The sequence below is a fragment of the Cherax quadricarinatus genome, chromosome 31 (assembly GCF_038502225.1).
Source record: "Cherax quadricarinatus isolate ZL_2023a chromosome 31, ASM3850222v1, whole genome shotgun sequence".
NCBI lineage: Eukaryota > Metazoa > Arthropoda > Malacostraca > Decapoda > Parastacidae > Cherax > Cherax quadricarinatus.
In genome coordinates this window covers 15,700,261-15,720,556 of record NC_091322.1, presented here as the reverse complement: position 1 = coordinate 15,720,556, position 20,296 = coordinate 15,700,261, and the positions used below count along the sequence as shown (strand labels likewise).

Here is a 20,296-nt window from a genome sequence, read left to right as displayed (position 1 = left end):
TCTCTTTCTATTTTACATCTACTCCTCCTTTTTCTTAGAGGAATAAGCCTTGTGCATACATCGAGTGCCACCAAGTTAATCTGTTCTAGGCATACGTTGGGGTCTGTGTTGCTTAGTATATCTTCCCAGCTTATATCGGTTAGGACTTGGTTTACTTGGTCCCACTTTATGTTTTTGTTATTGAAGTTGAATTTGGTGAATGCTCCCTCATGACTAATCTCATTATGTCGGTCTGGGGCTCCGCGCATACATGTCTGAACCTCAATTATGTTGTGATCTGAGTATATTGTTTTTGATATGGTGACATTTCTTATCAGATCATCATTGTTAGTGAAGATGAGGTCTAGTGTATTCTCCAGTCTAGTAGGCTCTATTATTTGCTGGTTTAAATTGAATTTTGTGCAGAGATTTAAAAGCTCGTGTGAGTGTGAGTTTTCATCAGAGCTGCCTCCTGGTGTTATTACTGCAACAATATTATTTGCTATATTCCTCCATTTTAGGTGCCTTAAGTTGAAATCCCCCAGGAGCAAGATGTTGGGTGCAGGAGCTGGAAGATTTTCCAGACAGTGGTCAATTTTTAACAGCTGTTCCTGGAATTGCTGGGATGTTGCATCCGGAGGCTTGTAGACTACCACAATGACTAGGTTTTGGTTCTCGACCTTTACTGCTAAAACTTCCACTACATCATTTGAGGCATTTAGCAGTTCTGTGCAAACAAGTGACTCTGCAATGTACAGGCCAACCCCCCCCCCCCCCCCCTTTTGCCTTTTGCTCAAGTATTGAATATTTTTCCCAAATTTATGTGTTATATGGTTGTCCTCCAGTGCTACTTAACCCTTTGAGTGTCAAGACCCCTACTCACAAACTTGCTCATAGTGCCGAAGAATTTAACAGAAAAAATTCTCATGATATGATAATCTTTTTTTGAAGGTAATGAAACCAAAAGTTCAAAATTTGATGAAAAACTTATGGAATTATGCTCTCGCAGAGTTAGCAGTCTCAGCGATATTTATGCATCAGAGATTTCACCCAATTTGAGCCCAATTTTGGGCCAATTCCTTTGTTCCACTCAACCAAACTCATAGCTATTTTGCTAGAACTCCTTTTATTCTATCAACTGGGTAAAAGAAACCAACCATTTACCTACTTCAACTACACAAAAAAGTGATCAGAAATTACTAATTTGGCCAATTTCACAAGAAAATCAAGTAAGGCTAATTTTCAAAATAGGTAATGAAACCAAAAGTTCAAAATTTGATGGAAAACTTATCGAATTATGCTCTCACAGAGTTAGCAGTCTCAGCGATATTTACGCATCAGAGATTTCATCCAATTTGAGCCCTATTTTGGGCCAATTCCTTTGTTCCACTCAACCAAACTCATAGCTATTTTGCTAGAACTCTTTTTATTCTATCGACTGGGTAAAAGAAACCAACATTTTCTCTGTTCATTAGTCATGTCTCTAGGCCCCTCTTACATTATGCTTCCTTTTCATTTTGAATTATATTCACACAAAGAACAGATGATTTACTGTTATTCAGACTACTGCATAATTGCAATAATTGTATAAATAATTATCAGCGCTTTCATGAATGCATATCAGACCCACCTGTTGACGTGTATTGGACACGACATTATTTGTTTACTCTTGAACATCGGCGAAAATCAAACATTTCCACTACTTTGAGCTCAATTTCAAGCTACTTTTAGTAGGTAAACCATTCAAAATCACCTCTATTTCTGTAATACATCTCCCATTCTATCAAATGAGACCAAAAAATGAGAACATACCCATAAATAGCATATGAAAATACACTGCAAAGTCGCTGTTTTAAACCAAAAACACAATCGCAGTTTTTGTTTCTAATTATGCACTTCTAGCTGCACGATTTTTTTTATACTGCGCACACTGACCACACAGACCCATTCTCTCATATGTAGTCTTACCAGCTTTCTCCCGCAAGATCTGAAGCCGCTAGAATTTTGGTGTGGTATTACGGAACCGACACTGGCTTCAAAGGTGTAATATTATGGGACCAACACTGAAGGGGTTAAAAATGGGTCGCAAAATTTCAATCATGTTATAATGAAAACGTGTTGCTCAACTACACATTATTCAAGAGTCTACCCTATACTATATATGTCATTCTACAGTACAATGAATAATATCTAAATGGATGGGCTTTATAGGCTTAATGGATGAGCTTTAAACAAATTTTAGGTGTCATGTATCCATTAACCCTTTCAGGGTCGGCAGGCCCTCTCCTAAACTTGTTCTCAGGGTTGGAAATTTTTCAAAAAAAAAAAAATTATTTTTTCTTATGAAATGATAGAGAATCTTTTCCCAATCATAATGACACCAAAAGTATGAAATTTGATGGAAAACTTAGGGAATTATGCTCTCGCGAAGTTAGCGGTCTCGAGGATGTTTACGCATCAGCGATTTCACCCACTTTGAGCCCTATTTTCGGCCAATTACAATGTACCAGTCGACAAAAATCATAACTACTTCGCTAGAACTCCATTTTTTCTATCGAATGAGTACAAGAAACCGCCCATTTACCAATTTCAACTATCCAGTAAAGTGGTCAGAAATTGGCAAGTTTGCCAATTTCACACAAATTTCAAAAGATGCCAATTTCTAAATAGGGTCTAGAATAAACAAGACAGACATTCCTGGCACTAAAATAACATTTTTTCTGTTCATCAGTCACATCCCCAGGCCCCTCTTACATTTCTTTTGCTTTCCACTTTGAATTTTTATTCTCACAAAAAAATAGAAGATTTGCTGTTATGCAGACTACTGCATTAGTGTAGAAATGGCATAGATAATAACAGCGCACTTGTGAAAGAATATTAGACTCGCCAGTTGTATTGGACGCATGGTATGATTTGTTTACTTTTGAATTTTGGCAAAAATTGAACATTTCTGCTACTTGAGCTCAATTTCAAGGTACTTTTCATTGTGAAACCAGTCAAAATCATCTCAATTTCTATAAAACAAGACCAGGAAAACTAGAATACAACCATAAATAGCATACAAAAATACACTGCAAAGTCGCTGTTTTAAAGCAAAAACACGGTCGGAGTTTTTTTTTCTCATTATGCACTGTGTGCTGCAGGATTTTTTTTATACTGTGCACACTGACCACATAGATGCATTCTTTCATATGTAGGCCTACCAGCTTTCTCTCGCTAGATTTGAAGGCGCTAGAATTTGTGTGTACTAGTACGGCACCAACCCTGAAAGGATTAAGATTCATATATGAATATGAATATATGACAGCTAAAATTTGCTTAAAGCTCATAATATTTTTTTTCAACATGTCAGCTGTCTCCTATCTAGGCAGGGTGACTCAAAAAATAGAAACACTTACACCATCATTCAACATTTTCACCATCATTCACACAATCACTGTCTTTGCAGAGGCGCTCAGATACGACAGTTCAGATATCACTCCAAAGAGCAAATATCCCAAACCCCTCCCTTAAAGAGCAGGCATCGTGCTTTCCGCCTCCACAACTCAAGTCCAGCTAACCAGTATTATAGTTATATTATAGTTAGATAAATAAAACACAAACTGTGAAGAGCAATACAGGTTTAGAAACAATAAGTACAATCAATGATTTTTATCCAAGGTGGCATTTTGCCTGTAAAGTCTTCACAACCAAAACAGCCTTAACCCTTTGACTGTTTTGGTCGTATGTAGTAAACATCTTATGAGCCAGTGTTTCGGACGTATTAATACGCATAAATTCTAGCGGCTTCAAATCAAGCAGGAGAAAGCTGGTAGGCCCACATGTGAGAGAATGGGTCTGTGTGGTCAGTGTGCACTACATAAAAAAATCCTGCAGCACGCAGTGCATAATGAGAAAAAAAAAATGACCGTTTTTTTGGATTAAAACGCTGACACTGAAGTGTATTTTTGTGTAGTATTTATCATTGTTTTCTCATTTTCATGGTCTCATGTGATAAAATGGAAAACATATTACAGAAATAGAGATGATTTTGATTAGTTTCACGATGAAAACAACCTTGAAATTGAGCTCAAAGTAGCAGAAATGATCGATTTTTACCAATGTTCAGGAGTAAGCAAATCACACCACACATCCAATACACGTCAACTGGGGAGTCTAATATTCTTTCACTAGTGCACTGATATTATTTATACCATTTTTACAATAATGCAGTAGTCTGCATAACAGTAAATTTTGTATTTTTTGTATGAATAAAAAATCAAAATAGAAAGCAATAGTAATAAAAGAGAGGCCTAGAGACGTGACTAATGTTATTTTAGTACCAAGAATGTCTACATTGTTTATTCTGGACCCTATTTTGAAATTGGCATCTTTTTTAATTTGCGTAAAATTGGCCAAATTGCCAATTTCTGACCACTTTATTTGGAAGTTCAAATAGATAAATGGTCAGTTTCTTGTACTCAACTGATATAAAAAATGGAGTTCTAAAGAAATAGCTATGAGTTTGGTCAACTGGAACAACAGAATTGGCCAAAAACAGGGCTCAAAGTCAGTGAAATCGCCGATGCATATATGTCACCGAGACCGTTAACTTCACAGGAGCATAATTCTGTGAGTTTTCAACCAAATTTCGTACTTTTGAAATCATTACCATCGGGAAAAGATTCTCTATCATTTCATAAGAAAAAATAATTTTTTTTTTCCAAAAATTTTGCGACATAGAATGACAGTTTCAGAAAGGGGCTTGCGACAGTCAAAGGGTTAAATTAAGTCTACTTTCTTTATTTCCATCTACTATACACTTTCAGCAGGAGGATAATTGAAGATTATGATACCCCTGCCTGCCTCCTTTTTTTCATAACAGTAAAAATGCTTACCTTCTTCTAAGGCTCCTTCAGCAGCATCCAGCTCTACTGTGTTACCCTCATTTGCAGTCTCTCTGTTTTTTTCCCAAAGAGGAACACACCGGATGATGAGTGGATGAGTGCCTTCACCAAAGAGACCATTGTTCTCTGCATAATGTTTATACTCAATGCTGAGATCCCTAAGCTTCATGAAGTTTCGAGTGTCATAATAGAGGGAGTCCTAAGGAAAATAATTATATCAATTACAAAATCTTATACTGTACATGCTTTTTTTTAAAAAGTTGGGAGGCAACACACACTTACAGTACATGAAATAATGGCAATACCATCACATGTATAGATAAAGAGCAAGATAAAAAAAAAAAAAATAGTTTAACAGGTTTAGAATGTGTAAGCATAAAATATGGGAAATCAAATATACCATAACTGCTGGGTGTGATAAAAAGATTTTGGAGGATATGTATAAATAGGAGAATAAAAAAGCAGAGAATATAGGGGAGAGAAAGATGTAAATGTAAGGAAAAACTAAAGGCAATATACACTGTTAGAGTAGTGAAACTCTCGAATCTCTTCCCAGGCATTGTGTATGGATGTGCTCTGAGGTGGATATTCTTTAATTATCTTGCTAACTGTACAAAGCCAAGGTAGGCCTCCGTCTCTATCACTATGTAAATAACACTCCTACTGGCTTTAGAATAAACTCAAGGATAGCATTCTCGTCCATCTTCTGCTGTAGGAAAGTGGCTTGGAGATTCTTTGTTGTGGAGCATGCTGTCTCATGTTTGGTGACTATTTTGTCGTCCATTTTGGATGAGGTGAGATTTGAAGAAAGGGCATTGACAAGGTCAGGGAAAGTCTCAGGACTGAAGTAGAACTCGACTTTAAAGGGTACCAAGGTTGACAGGAGTGTCTGTAAACTGACCCCATAATATGTAGAAGGCATTTTACTGACTATGCAATCCCTCTCCCACTCAGTGATCTCATGGGCTGGTTACTGGACTACCTAAATGTATATCAAACACATTAGTGTTTTAAAACATTAAGTACAAAAATCCCATCTAAGATTATGTTAAATATTCATACACTTTAATCTCCCACATACAAATTCAAATCACTTATTATGAAGGAATTCACATATTCATGTCTTAAACCCTTAATTATTAATTTGGTATTACTGTTTTTGTATAAAATTGTGGTATCTACTAAACACGGTGGGTTATGGCCGGTTTGTCGGTAGAAGATGAATATCAACTAAACAATAAAGACTCATGATGATTTAAAGATGATTATAACTGATAATTAACTTGATAAGTAAGACACACATGCAACAGTTAGGTACCTTTATTCCGAAACGTTTCACAACAAAGATACCTAACTGTTGCACGTGTGTCTTACTTATCAACTTGTCGGTATTATACACTGTACCATTTTTGATAGTTAACTTGTTTAATTAGTTAAATATTTATAGACAACCAAGGTAGTAGGTTGGTAGAGAGCGACCACCCAGGGAGGTACTACCATCCTGTGGTAGTAGGTTGGTAGACAGCAACCACCCAGGGAGGTACTACCATCCTGTGGTAGTAGGTTGTAGACAGCAACCACCCAGGGAGGTACTACCATCCTGTGGTAGTAGGTTGGTAGAGAGCGGCCACCCAGGGAGGTACTACCATCCTGTGGTAGTAGGTTGGTAGACAGCAACCACCCAGGGAGGTACTACCATCCTGTGGTAGTAGGTTGTAGACAGCAACCACCCAGGAAGGTACTACCATCTTGTGGTAGTAGATTGGTAGACAGCGACCACCCAGAGAGGTACTACCATCCTGTGTAAAACGGAAGCCTGTAATTGTTTTCAGTGATGGTAGGATTGCTGGTGTCTTTTTTCTCTCATAAACATGCAAGATTTCTGGTACATCTTGCTACTTCTACTTACACTTAGGTCATATTACACATGCATGTACAAGCATATACGTATATACACATCCCTCTGGGTTTTCTTCTATTTTCTTACTAGTTCTTGCTCTTGTTTATTTCCTCTTATCTCCATAGGAAAGTAGAACAGAATTCTTCCTCCGTAAGCCATGCATGTCGTAAGAGGTGACTAACATGCCGGGAGCAAGGGGATAGTAACCCCTTCTCCTGTATACATTTCTTTTTTGGGGCACCCTGCCTTGGTGGGATACAGCCGGATTGTTGAAAGAAAGAAGAAAGATAGACAAAACAGTTAAGTGTGACAATAGTGTGAAGTTATGCAACTAAAGAATTTTAAAAGTTAAGGTTTCAAGATTTGTTTTAACTGGGCTACAGAGAGACCCTATGATGTGGCACAGCAGCAAACTAAGAACAAGGTCTGGAATTTATGTAAAGAATTTTGCATGCATGTACAGTGGACCCTCGGTTATCAGCCGTAATCCATTCCAGAAGGTTGGCCGATAACCGAAATGGCTGAAAACCGAATTAATATTTCCCATGAGAATTAATGGAAATACAATTAATCCGTTCCAGACAAAAATATTCACAAAAAAAAAATAATTTTTTTAACAATTATGTAAGTTTTACATACCTTTATTGAAGGCTAATGCTGGCTTCTGGAAGATAGGAAAGAGGGAGGAGTTAGTGTTTGGAAGGGGAATCCCCCTCCATAAAGACTTTAGGTAGCAAAGCCTTCTCTGGGGTTATTTCCTTTCTTTGTCTTTTAATGCTACAATGACCAGCTTAAGAGTCACTGGACCCCTGTCTCACAACAAATCTGTCCATAGAGGTCTGTTTCTGGCATCTCTTTAAGATTTCCCTGAAGTGGGACAGGGTTTTGTCACTGAACATGTTGCAGATATGGCTTCAGTTTGGTCAGGGTGGTATTTCTCTACAAAAGCTTGCACCCTAGTCCACATTGCACACACCTCTTTAATCTGTCATTTACTGCTACAGTACATTCATTACTAACCTTAAAATACATATTTGTAGTCTTAATGTAGGGCAAGAGGTGAGTAGTATTTATTTGTAGGAAGTCAGTGTAGGTAGCAGTAGATGTAGGTACAGTACACGTATGTAGCCCCCCCTCCCCGGGCTACACTACACAGCTATATTACAATACACAGCCATATTATTACACTACACAGCCATATTATTACCATGTTCACTGAGTTTAATCATTTCTAACAACTACCTTTAGATGCCATCATAAACAAAGGGAGAAGTAATGAATAATTCATGCCAAGAATTGTAAACAAACGCATATAAAGGGCGGTTACTGCACCAGTCACCAGATTCACAGTTTTCTCTAACGCTGCATCGGAGAAAACGTAATGTTTACTCTCCATCCCATTCTCCACTCGATAACATATAAACATTGCATGTTTATATGCTATGTTTATATGCTACGTATGTAACGTGTTTGTTATATAATTTTGAAGAAAATATCATTGATGAATTAATGAAAATGTCTATATTAACGTAAAATAAGAAATTTAATGTACCAGTGATAATTATTAAATATACATCACATATAAACATTGCATGTTTTCATATACTATGTAACATGTTTCTTTGGGCCCATGGTTGATTATTTTGCAGCTGTACTCAATCAATAACCAGAAAAAAACAATGGATTATAGCAAAATGTTTGGATGAATGAGCAGAAGCTTCCTCACTCGCCCAGAGACAAAGCCAAACTGACTCACAAGTGGCCCCAGCCAGCGGATGGATGCCTCCCAAATGGCCAATAACCGAATTAACAGCCGATAATCGGGCGCCAAAAGAACGGCCGATAACCGAGTTGGCCGATAACTGAACCAGCCAATAACCGGGGGTCCACTGTATAACATTAGCTATAAATTTATGTTCATCAGGAAACATCCCTGCACAGTTGCACCAATTAAGTGAGACATCCCATAAAAAAAGACAGGCACTAATTTCATATATATAAACAAACCCAGATCATGGGTGAAACTGATACGTATTCATTATTTATAAGTATTAAAATTAATGAGAACTACTGCAATACTTACAATGCCTGGAGGCCCATGAAGGAAGATTTCTGGAACCCCAGTATCTTGCAAGGTAAGCAAAACACCAGGAAGACCACCAACATTCTCCCAAGACTTATGGGTGACAAGAATATGCTCCATCATACTTAACTTCACTTTGTGTTCATGGGCCAGCCTCTGGGTGCCCTCACCACAGTTGAACAAGTATCTATAAAATAGTAATACAAAATATATTGAGCACGGCTCTCTATCCACACAGCACACAGTACTTAATACTGCACTTCCTTTACACCCATAAGAGTTATAGAGAGCATAGGAACAGGAGACAATAAAGTTTGATCCAAGAAGTAGAAGATAGCCCTAATTCCCCTGGATCAAGAGCACTTCAGTGGAATCAAGGCAACTCTCCTTGAAGGGGTTACTCTAAGAAATGTCCTTCCTTGAGGACAAACTCTTATGTAATGCCCATTTCCAAGTACTACATAATACCAACAAGATGTGGTTAAAAATAATAAGCAAATGCTTATGACAATTTATTAGAGAAACTTTATAGTCCTGGGACATGTACAGAGTAAACAAAGTACCAGCACCAAAACGTTTCCATTGTAAATTGTACTGTTTGTTCATGTGTGTCTAACCATAACAGTACTCTCATTACAGATTATACAAAAACCTCATAATAGTGAGTTACACCTTAGACTGCCATAAGCTAGTAATACCAAGAAAAAAAAAATTCATTCATGAAAAAAAATTAATCTCACCTAATCTGTATAATGACTTTTTTGTACTGTCTTCAGTTTAGCAAAATTTGTGAAGCAATTTAAATTTTCCAAAGTTATTTTAGTTCACTACTGTACCTGCATACACAAGAGCAGTTCTAGTCTTATGTTTTGATTTTTACTCTCATCCCAATACAATTTCATAGGTATTTAACCCGTAAACGGTCCAAGCAGATCTACGTTCACATGTGTAGTGCTACAAAAGTAGATCTATGTTTTTTTTACATATTTTCAAATATAACAAAAAAAAAAGTAGATCAAAGTTTTTTACACATTTTCAAATGTAGAAAAACAAAAAGAAGATCTACTTTTTTACATACTTTCAAATGTTGAAAAAACGTATACACCTACCATCCGACTTACGACCGAGTTCGGTTCCGAGAAACCTGTCGTAAGTCGAAATGGTCATAAGTCGAACTTTACTACTGAATATCAATAAAACATTTTTGTAATGACTTTATTTTATTGTTTTATTTTGGTATTTCATGTTTTACTTTACTTTTTATGTTGTTAGTACTGTATTTTATACTGTAAGGTTTAGGATAAACACTGTGTACAACACAAATAGTTGTTTATTTCCCAGAAATTGGGCATAAAAAACACGGTCGTAAGTCGAGCAGGTCGTAAGTTGGATGGTAGGTGTATATACGTTTGGACCGTTTACGGGTTAAGCTGACCTAACAGCACTATATGAAGTAAGAAATTTCCCAGCATACTAAGTTATTCAGTAGATTTTGAAATGCTATATTAATTTATTTTATACACTCTTCTACCTTTCTTTTCCCACTGTTGTATGAGTGTTGGCATGAATAAAATATGAAATACAGTACATGTACATACCATATTTTTTAAAATGAACTATTAGACAATACTCCTGATCATCTCGTAATCCAGTCATAATGACCATCTATCCATGCAAAATGTGTTTAACCCTTTCAGGGTCCAGAGGCCAAATTTCAAAGGGTGCACCAGTGTCCAAGAATTTTCAAAAAATAATTTTGTTATTTTTTCTTATGGAATGGTAGAGAATGTTTTTCTGAAGGTAATAAAACAAAAAGTACAAAATTTGATGGAAAATTGACGAAATTATGCTCTCACGAATTTTGATGTGTCAGCGATATTTATGCATCGGCGATTTTACGGACTGACTCCCATTTTAGGCCAATTACATTATTCCAGTCGACCAAATTCTTAGCTATTTCACTAGTATTACTTCTATTCTATCGATTCAGCACAAGAATTTGCCAAGTCAACTGTTTCAACTACAAAATAAAGTGATCGGAAATTGATAATTTGGCCAATTTAATGCAAAGTTCAAAATATTCCAATTTCAAAATAGGGTCCAGAATAAACAATGCAGGCATTCCTGGCATTAAACCAACATTTCCTCTGTTAATTAGTTACGTTTTCAGGCTTTACTAATGAATTCCATTTTGATTATTTATTCACATAATGAACTTTTATTCAAACCAAAAAATAGAAGATTTACTATTATGCAATATTGTAATAATTGTATAAATAATATCACCACGTTTGTGAATGTATATCAGACCCACCAGCAGGCGTGTATTAGACATAAGAACATACATAAGAACATAAGAAAGGAGGAACACTGCAGAAGGCCTGTTGGCCCATACCAGGCAGGTCCTTCACAATCCATCCCACGGAAATATAAACCATGTGAAGTCATTTGTTTACTCCTTAACATCGGCAAAAATTTAACATTTCCACTACTTTGAGCTCAGTTTCAAGCCATTTCTAGTACTAAAACCAATCAAAATCATCTCTATTTCTGTAATATGTCTTCTATTCTATCAAATGAGACCAAGAAATCACAAACACAACTATAAAAAACATTCGAAAAAACACTGCAAATTCGCTGTTTTAATCGAAAATTACGGTCTCATTTTTTTTTCTCTCATTATGCACTATGTGCTGCAGGATTTGTTTTATGTGGTGCACACATACCACATAGATGTATTCTCTCATATCAAGGCCAAAATTTACCGCTCACAGCTTATCAGAGTGAGCTGAGCTCATGACGTAGATCTACGGTTTGGACCCTCAACGTACAGCCATAGATCTATGGCACTGCCCCTCAAGGGGTTAATAACAATGACATATTATTACATTCATGGAGAAAGCACTAAACCCAAAGGAGTCATACAGATCAAGGGGGAAAGGGAGGCAATCAGATTTATTCCAAGGAAAGAGATGGCAGTTCCAAATGTCTGGATCAAGAAGCTTTAACACAGAAAATTCACAGTCATAGATATATTGACATATTACCTTGCATGCTCTGTGAAGACATATAAAGCCCTTGGACTACCTGGACTGCCTGATCCAAGCACTTGTAGGTACACAGTAGAAGGGGGATATTTCCGCACCTTCTGCTTCCGTGCAAGGCGGATCCCCTGCAGCAATTTAACATCAACCTATTAAATAAAAGATTCTTTTCAGTTTACACTAAATGTACCAAGGCAAAACAAAACACTGTTTGCCACTGCATGCCTTTAACCTGTTAACTGTCCAAACGTAGATCTACGTTTACACGCGTAGTGCTCCAACCTTGATTTTCTCCATTTGAAAGCATGTAAAAAAACGTAGATCTACGTTTGGAGAGCTACGTGAGCGAACGTAGAACTACGTTTGGACACTTAACGGGTTAATAATGAATATAGTTAGTGAAAAAATTAAGGCAACAGTTACTGACTACTACTCAGTGGAACTCATGCATTAGTTTACTTTTCACAATGCATACAACCTATGTATACCATGGAATAAGTATTTCTTGGACAAACTGTTATTCTGGGAGATATTAGCAAAAATACATTTATTTTAATCTCATTTACATTAATCTCCCCAATGCATCTCAACTCCTTAAACCAGTTCTATTCACAGATGACACTACATACAGTGGAACCTCAAATTTCGAACGTATCGCTTATCGAACTCTTCGAAAACAGAACCCTTTTCTCGAACCAACTTTGTCCCTATTATCGAACTTGCCCCTATTTTCGAACCACCAGGTACCGGACCTGTCCGGCAGCCCACTCTGTCTGCGTCCCCACGCAGGCACCGTGAGCCAGTCTGGTTTTGTTGATGCTTGAGTAAACACTAACCTGTGCCCTCATTCAAACATTTTATGATTATTTCATTGTGTTTAGTGCTTGTGGGACTGTGAAATAAGCTACAATGGGCCCAAAGAAACTTGCTAGTGGTACCCCTGTGGTAAAGAAAGTGAGAAACACCAAAGATGTGAAGAAGGAAATAATACAGAAGCGGAATGATGTCCAAGTGGAATGATGTCCAAGTGGAATGATGTCCAAATGTTTGTGGAGACGTACCACCCTGAGCAAGCTGAAACAAGCTATCTTTGCAACAAGTTCAGTAACAGAACCATGTCCCATTTTAGGGAAATCTTTAAGAGGTACCAGAAACAGAGGACTGTGGATAGTTATTTTGTGAGACAGGGGTCCAGTGACTCTCAAGCTGGTGCTAGTGTCATTAAAAGACAGAAGGGAAGCAACCCCAGAGAGGGCTTTGATACGTAAGTCCTCATGGAGGGGATTCTCCTTCCAAATACTAACCCCAACTCCCTCTCCCCTCCTCCCTATCTTCCAGATGCCATCACAAATCTTCTATAAAGGTAAGTAAAATGTTATTTTATATGTTTATTTAAATTTATTAATACATAATTGAACACTATATTTCTTGTATGTATGTAAAACTATAATTAATCTCTATAAAATGTATCTTTTGTGTGTGAATATTTTTGGGTTTCTGGAACGGATTAATTTTATTTCCATTATTTCTTATGGGAAATATTGCTTCGCTTTTCAGACTTTTCGAATTTAGAACTCCTGGAATGGATTAAGTTCGATATTTGAGGTTCCACTGTACTTATGTCTACTCTCACTCAAACCCAGCTAGACACTGTAAACAACAAGCTGTTAAAAATATATACTTGGATGATCAACAAACTCACTCTCAACATAGACAAAACATACTTCATGCTGTTTAGAAAAAGAGCCTTAAATATCCAACTTAATATATCGACCAATGGTTTCCTTATTACAAAGACACTTGAGGGTAAATTTCTAGGTCTTTTCTTTGACTGCAATCTTAAATTTCATTCCCACATCCACCACATATCCAAGAAAATTTCCAAATCAGTAGGCATCCTTTCCAAGATACGATACTATGTACCCCAAGCGACGCTCCTTACCCTATACCACTCTTTAATATATTCCTACCTCACCTATGGTATTTGTGCCTGGGTATTAACCACAGCCAAGAACCTTAAACCTTTAGTAATCCAACAAAAAACTTCTGTGTGGATGATTACCAGCTCCTGTGCCAGACAGCACACCCCACCACTTTTCAAAAGTCTGAACTTACTAGATATACAAGACATACACTCATATTATTTTGCCTACTACATATACAAAACATTAAACTCCAATGTAAGCCCTCCACTTAAACTTCTCCTTGATAGCTACAACAGAACACTCAGTCACAATACAAGGCATAAGGCAAATGTCCCTAGTGTCAGTCTCACACTATGCAAGAATGCAATGCACAGAGAGGGCCAGAAGATCTGGAATTCACTACCTGAACCGGTAAAGGATCCCCTGACTACTTATAAATTTAGGACTTTGCTTAAAAATCACCTCATCTCTCAATACTAATAAAACCAACCAAAACAACTTCTAATCAGTTCAAAGCAACTCTCTCAAATATTATATTATATGAACTCTAGTCTATTAAACATCTGCCAATCCATGAAATATTACTGTTTGAACAATTAATTGTAATACATATTGTTATTATGTGCAACTTCAAGATTATTATTCTTATAAACCTCCACCTTGGCTACCATGCATTAGTATTAAGATTAAATAAAGATTTTAATACAAGTTAACCACTTTTATCTTGTCTAGATTAAAGTAGTTATTACGTGCTAGGATTTGTCTGCCCAAAATGCCTCGGCATGATAGAGGCTTTCTTAGTACACCTACCATCCGACTTACGACCTGCTCGACTTACGACCACTCGACTTACGACCGTGTTTTTTATGCCAAATTTCTGGGAAATAAACAACTATTTGTGTTGTACACAGTGTTTATCCTAAACCTTACAGTATAAAATACAGTACTAACAGCATAAAAAGTAAAGTAAAACATGAAATACCAAAATAAAACAATAAAATAAAGTCATTACAAAAATGTTTTGTTGATATTCAGTAGTAAAGTTCGATTTACGACCATTTCGACTTACGACCGGTTTCTCGGAACCGAACTCGGTCGTAAGTCGGATGGTAGGTGTACTTAGCAAACCAAAATTGTAATTACACAGTGTAACCTTTACAAAGAAACAAAATCTTTATCTTTATAGTATGTCTGAGCCAATGGTTAGAATCAAGTTATGTCATGTGCCTGGCAGAACAAACACAGCCGTGCCAATTTTCACATTCTGCTCCATTTTTTCGCACACACCAATTTTCCCCACTTCCTGTTGTTTGTGTACACCTCGCCTTGTAGTCAGTCTTGGTCAGACATGTGCTCATTCGCTGTGAACTCCTTGTGTTGTATTTCGTGTGTTTTTTAATTCATTTTTCAATTAACCATGGCTTCTTAGCAAGCGAAGAGTGGTAATGTGGGTAAAAAGAAGGGTTTGAAGAAAATTTGAATAGATGTGAAGAAGGAAATTATTGAAAAGTACGAGCGTGGTGTGCATGTTACCAATCTTTGCTGAGGAGTTCATGAAGCTGAAGTCTACAATCTCGACTATTCTGAAGCAGAAAGCGGCTATTAGAGCTGCTAAAGTTGCTAAGGGAGGTACGATGTTAACCAAGCAGAGGCCTCAAGTGCTGGAAGAGGTGGAGAAACTGTTGTTAGTCTGGTTGAACAAGAAGCAACTTGCAGGTGATAGAGTAAGCGAGGTGATCATATGCGAGAAAGCCAGGAAGATACACAGTGATTTGTGGCAGAATTACCCTTCTATGAGAGCAGAAAGTGATGAATTTAAAACCAGTAGAGGATGGTTTGAAGATTCGTAAGAGAAGTCACATTCATAGTGTGGTAAGGCATGGAGAGGCTGTTAGTTCTGACGCTGCTGCTGTGGAAGCATTCACAAAAGATTTCACTGAATTCGTGAAGGCGAAAGAATACGTCTCGCAACAAGTGTTTAACTGCAATGAGACTGAGTTATTTTGGAAGAAGATGTCGAAGAGGACCTACATAACCCAGGAGGAGAAGGCTATACTTTGTCACAAGCCAATGAAGGACAGATGCACAAACGCAAGTGGAGATCTAAAAATTAAACCACTAGTCATCTACCAGTTGGAGAATCCTCGTATGTTCAAGCAGCACAATGTGAACAAGGTCAGACTGCCCATGATGTGGAGGGCGAATACAAAGGGTTGGGTCACAAGGAACTTGCTTTTAGAATGGCTGCACGAGTCATTTGTTCCCACTGCAAGGAAATATCTTGCCGACAATCTTCTGCCTGAAAGGTGCCTTCTTTTGATGGACAATGCACCAGCACACCCTCCAAGTTTGGCTGACGATATGGACATCGAGTATGACTTCATTAAGGTCAAGTTCCTACCTCCAACACGACTCCTCTTCTGCAGCCCATGGACCAGCAAGTGATCTCCAACTTCAAGAAGCTGTACATTAAGGGACTCGTCACCAAGTGTTTTAATGTGACCGAGGAGACATCTCTGACACTGAGGGAGTTCTGGAAGAACCACTTCAACACTGTGCATTGCATCAGCCTCATTGACAAAGCCTGGGAAGGCATCATGTACCGGACCTTGAATTCAGCATGGAAGAAACTCTGGCCTGAATGCGTTCCTGAATGAGATCTCAAAGGATTTGAGACCTCTGTTGTGGAGGAGATCGGATCCATGGGCAAGAGCATGGGTCTTGTAGTCAACAGTGACAACACTAAGGAACTGGTCAAGGATCACGAGGAGGAACCGACAATGGATGAACTCGCTGAACTCCAGAATGAGCAGCATAAGACGCTCACTGAGGAGCAGTCATTGGAGGAAGAAGAGGAAAGGGAGATTAAATGTGATGTGATAAAAGCAGTCACAGAAAAATGGAACGAGTGCCAGGATTTCTTTGAGAAGAACCACCCCAACGAAACTGTTACGAAGACTGTTGAACATGATGAATGATACTGTCGTCTCTCACTTCTGTAATGTTTTGATACAGTTCATAGGGGTCTGAATGGGATTAATTGTATTTACATGCAATTCAATGGGAAAATTAGGTTTGGGTCACGACCAAATTGGCTTATGACCAGAGTTTTGAAATTAATTATGGCTGTAACCAAAGGTTCCACTGTATATAGATACATAACCTGCACATAGGAGAAAGAAACTTATAACTGTTTCAGTGTCCTGTAGCTCAATTGCTAGCATACTTAGCTCACACACTGAAGTCCAGGGATCAATCCCCCTAGTACAGCTGGAAAACATTAGGACGTCTTTTAATAAAACACCTGTTGTCCCTATTCACCCATCAGTAAAATGGCCACTCGCATGTTAGTCGACTGGTGTGGGTCACATCCTGGGACAAAATTGACCTAACCTGCTCGAAGTGCTGTGCATAACAAGGGGCTTTCTATATAGCAGTACGTCGGTGATGTCAGCTAGGACTGTATACATTGTACTTGTAAAAATATTATTATTATTGACTAGTTAATGGTCTAAGTCAGATCAAAGTCATCATGTTTCTTTCTTTACGTGCGGGTTATTTGTATATTCTTCTTGATAGTTATTATAATCATAATTATGCGCTAAACCCATAAGGGTCATAGAACATAGATATAGATATTATTATTATTATTATTATTATTATATTATTATTATTATTATTATTATTATTATTATAACGCCGACTGTGTGGGCAAAGTCAATTTATTTTCCATTAGGTCAGTATATTCTACCATTTACCTTCATTACACGATGGAAATTACTACCTTTTTGGGCATTTTCTCCAAGATATTATAGATGTTATTCTTGGACTTGTGGTAGGTTGTGTAGGAAGTATTATGTGTAGTGTCTGGTGCAGCAGCTACTGCTGTTTGCTGCCATAGACTCCCTGCTGCCCCTCCTAAGGTACTCTCGCCCTTATAGCAAGTCCTCCTTGCAAAGCTGACACATTCCTCAGTCAGTGGTGAAGTATGGTGAGGCAGTCGCCGTGTGGCTGACACAAAGTATCTCCACATTACACTAAACACTCATGTTACACCACCACTGGAAACACACCATGGCAGTCACCTACTCAAAATTAATTACGGTTTATAATTTTGTTATGTTGTCGCTCCCTCTTGATAAATTAATTAGAATTCAATAAAAAATAAGTGAAATTAGTTAAAAAATATGTAAAGGAAAGGAATGTTTAAAAGTTTTAAGTTTGAGATATTTATTATGTAAAATGTAATGTTGTATCTTACATTGCATAAACTGGATGTATTTAATGTCACAAGTGTCGTGCTCTCTCTCTCTCTCTCTCTCTCTCTCTCTCTCTCTCTCTCTCTCTCTTAGTAAGTTTTTTCATTTTGCTGAGAAATTGAATACTATCCCTGGACTTTTATAATAGAACCAAACTCGTATAAATTATCCATTTTAAGTTGGAATATTGCGTCACTTAGAAAAAGATTTTCTGACCTGCATCATAAAGTAACCACTGAATCCATTGATATTGTGTGTCTACAAGAGTGCAGAGTCCCTGAAAATCCCAACCCCCTAAATTGCCATCGTTTGTTGCATATAACCTCAAATCTACTAATTCTTGTGTTCTGTATATTAAAAAATCACTTCCCCATCAACTTCTTGCACATAAGAAAACAGAGGCTACAGTATCACGGTGTTAGGATTTATATTGGGAACTCTGCTCTCAACATATTTAACTTGTACGCTCCTGCTGATAAGTTTAATTACTTGGAGCTCCCAACTTGTGCTCAGTCTGAACCTACTCTCATTATTGGTGATTACAATGCAAGACACAAAAGCATTGGAAACTCTCAGTTTGGTAATCGTAATGGCAATCAACTGTTGTCACTCTTAAACAGTCATGATAATGTGCAAATTGTAGGTGACCTTGAACCCACACATATCTATGGAGGTGTCCTTGATCTGTGCCTGGGCTTCAACATTACTTCTGCCAGCTGTGAGTCTTCCATTGTAACAGATATAGCGTCTGATCATTTCCCAAGGCTAACCTCTCTAGATATTGGTAATACTATTCTCCCTGGTGGGATATTCAAACGGAAACGTCTTAATGTTTCCCCTGATCAACATGATGACTTTGTTGCACATGTGACTGACTGGTATAATTCCTATGAGTGTACCTCTGTCGAGACTTTTAACAATGACCTTGTGAGCAGTATTCAGAACTTCTTAGAGCCGCCTCTGAAACCTCCTACTACTCTAAATCCAAATGACTTCCATAATAATCATAAGTCTTATAAAAATCATACCTATTACAATGATTCTAAACTTCGAACATTGAAACGTACTGCTCGCAGACTAGGCCTAGCCTATAGAAACCATCGTACCCCTGAAATGCTGAGCCTCTTCCAAACTGCCCTTGCTGCTGCCAGAGAGCGTATGACAGAGCTGCGGCAAACAGACTGGGAACAATTTGTCAATGGTCTCAATGCTCACACCCCACTTAGCCGGGCATGGAGGGACATAAATAGAATTAAGGGTAACAGAACTGGGCAGATCGCGCACCCTCATCCCTTACATAGGGCGAATGAGTTAGTCAGTGCTTGGGCTGCTACATCTAGCTATGACAGTCTTCCCAGTACCACACAGGCGAAATTAATGGACAAATATGATGCAAGGGAGAGACTTGTTTGCTTTATGCTCAGCAAGGCAGATGACTGCAACATTCCTTTCACTAATTATGAACTTGATGCAGCACTAACTAAGGGCAACTCCACGTCGCCTGGTGAGGATGGTATTACTTACAACATACTCAGATTGCTGTGTCGAGTACCAGGTAATCCTTTATTTGAATTATATAACATGAGTTATGTCACTGGGGAGCTCCCCAAATCATGGACCAATAGCCTCATTATTCCCATTCCGAAGCCCAATCAGCAAAACTCATTTCGCCCAATATCCCTTACTAGCTGCTTGTGTAAAACATTCGAAAGGATGATTCTTAATCGTCTTATGCACAGAATTAAGGAATTCTTGTCACCCCGGTTGCATGGCTTCATGCATGGAAGGAGTGTGCATCATTGCATTACCACCTTTCTCACTCTGCACGCTGACAGCTCATACACTACGTTCCTTGACCTTAAATCCGCTTTTGATGTAGCCAGCCGACATGTAATCATTAGTGAACTTGCCAGAATGGATGTTGGAGGATGGCTTCTCCGCTGGATTAAAGGTTACCTGTCCAACAGAAAGTGTAACTAAAGATAGAAGTGTAACTAAAGATTTTGAATTAGGAACCCCACAGGGAGGTGTGCTTAGTCCCACTCTTTTCAACATTTTGATTAATGCCTTACTTAATGCCATGCCTAGCCAGCCCCATCATTATATGGTTAGTTTTGCTGATGACATAATGATTCACACCACCGGATTCTCCAACACCCAAAACATTCTTAATCATGTACTAGCCTCGTGTCAGGACCTGGGGTTAATAATCTCAGGGGA

The 20,296-nt window shown here is 37.9% G+C and overlaps 1 protein-coding gene across 5 annotated transcripts in view; it reads right to left on the bottom strand.

The window, feature by feature from the left end:
- Positions 1-17,907, bottom strand: part of RNaseZ (ribonuclease Z) — a 90,261-nt gene extending 72,354 nt beyond the window's left edge. For 2 of the 5 annotated variants that reach the window (XM_053790202.2, XM_053790212.2), the window contains exons 1-4: positions 17,602-17,907; positions 11,896-12,041; positions 8,849-9,035; positions 4,857-5,064 (exon numbers count right to left, since the gene is read on the bottom strand). In XM_053790202.2, the coding sequence (XP_053646177.2) occupies positions 4,857-5,064; positions 8,849-9,035; positions 11,896-12,041; positions 17,602-17,850 (790 nt within the window). In that variant the 5' untranslated portion in view covers positions 17,851-17,907. Of the gene's footprint in view, positions 1-4,856; positions 5,065-8,848; positions 9,036-11,895; positions 12,042-15,350; positions 15,479-17,575 lie in introns of all 5 variants that reach the window. The other 3 variants (XM_053790229.2, XM_053790220.2, XM_053790236.2) reach the window with 3 other exon arrangements.
- Positions 17,908-20,296: the final 2,389 nt, after the last annotated feature.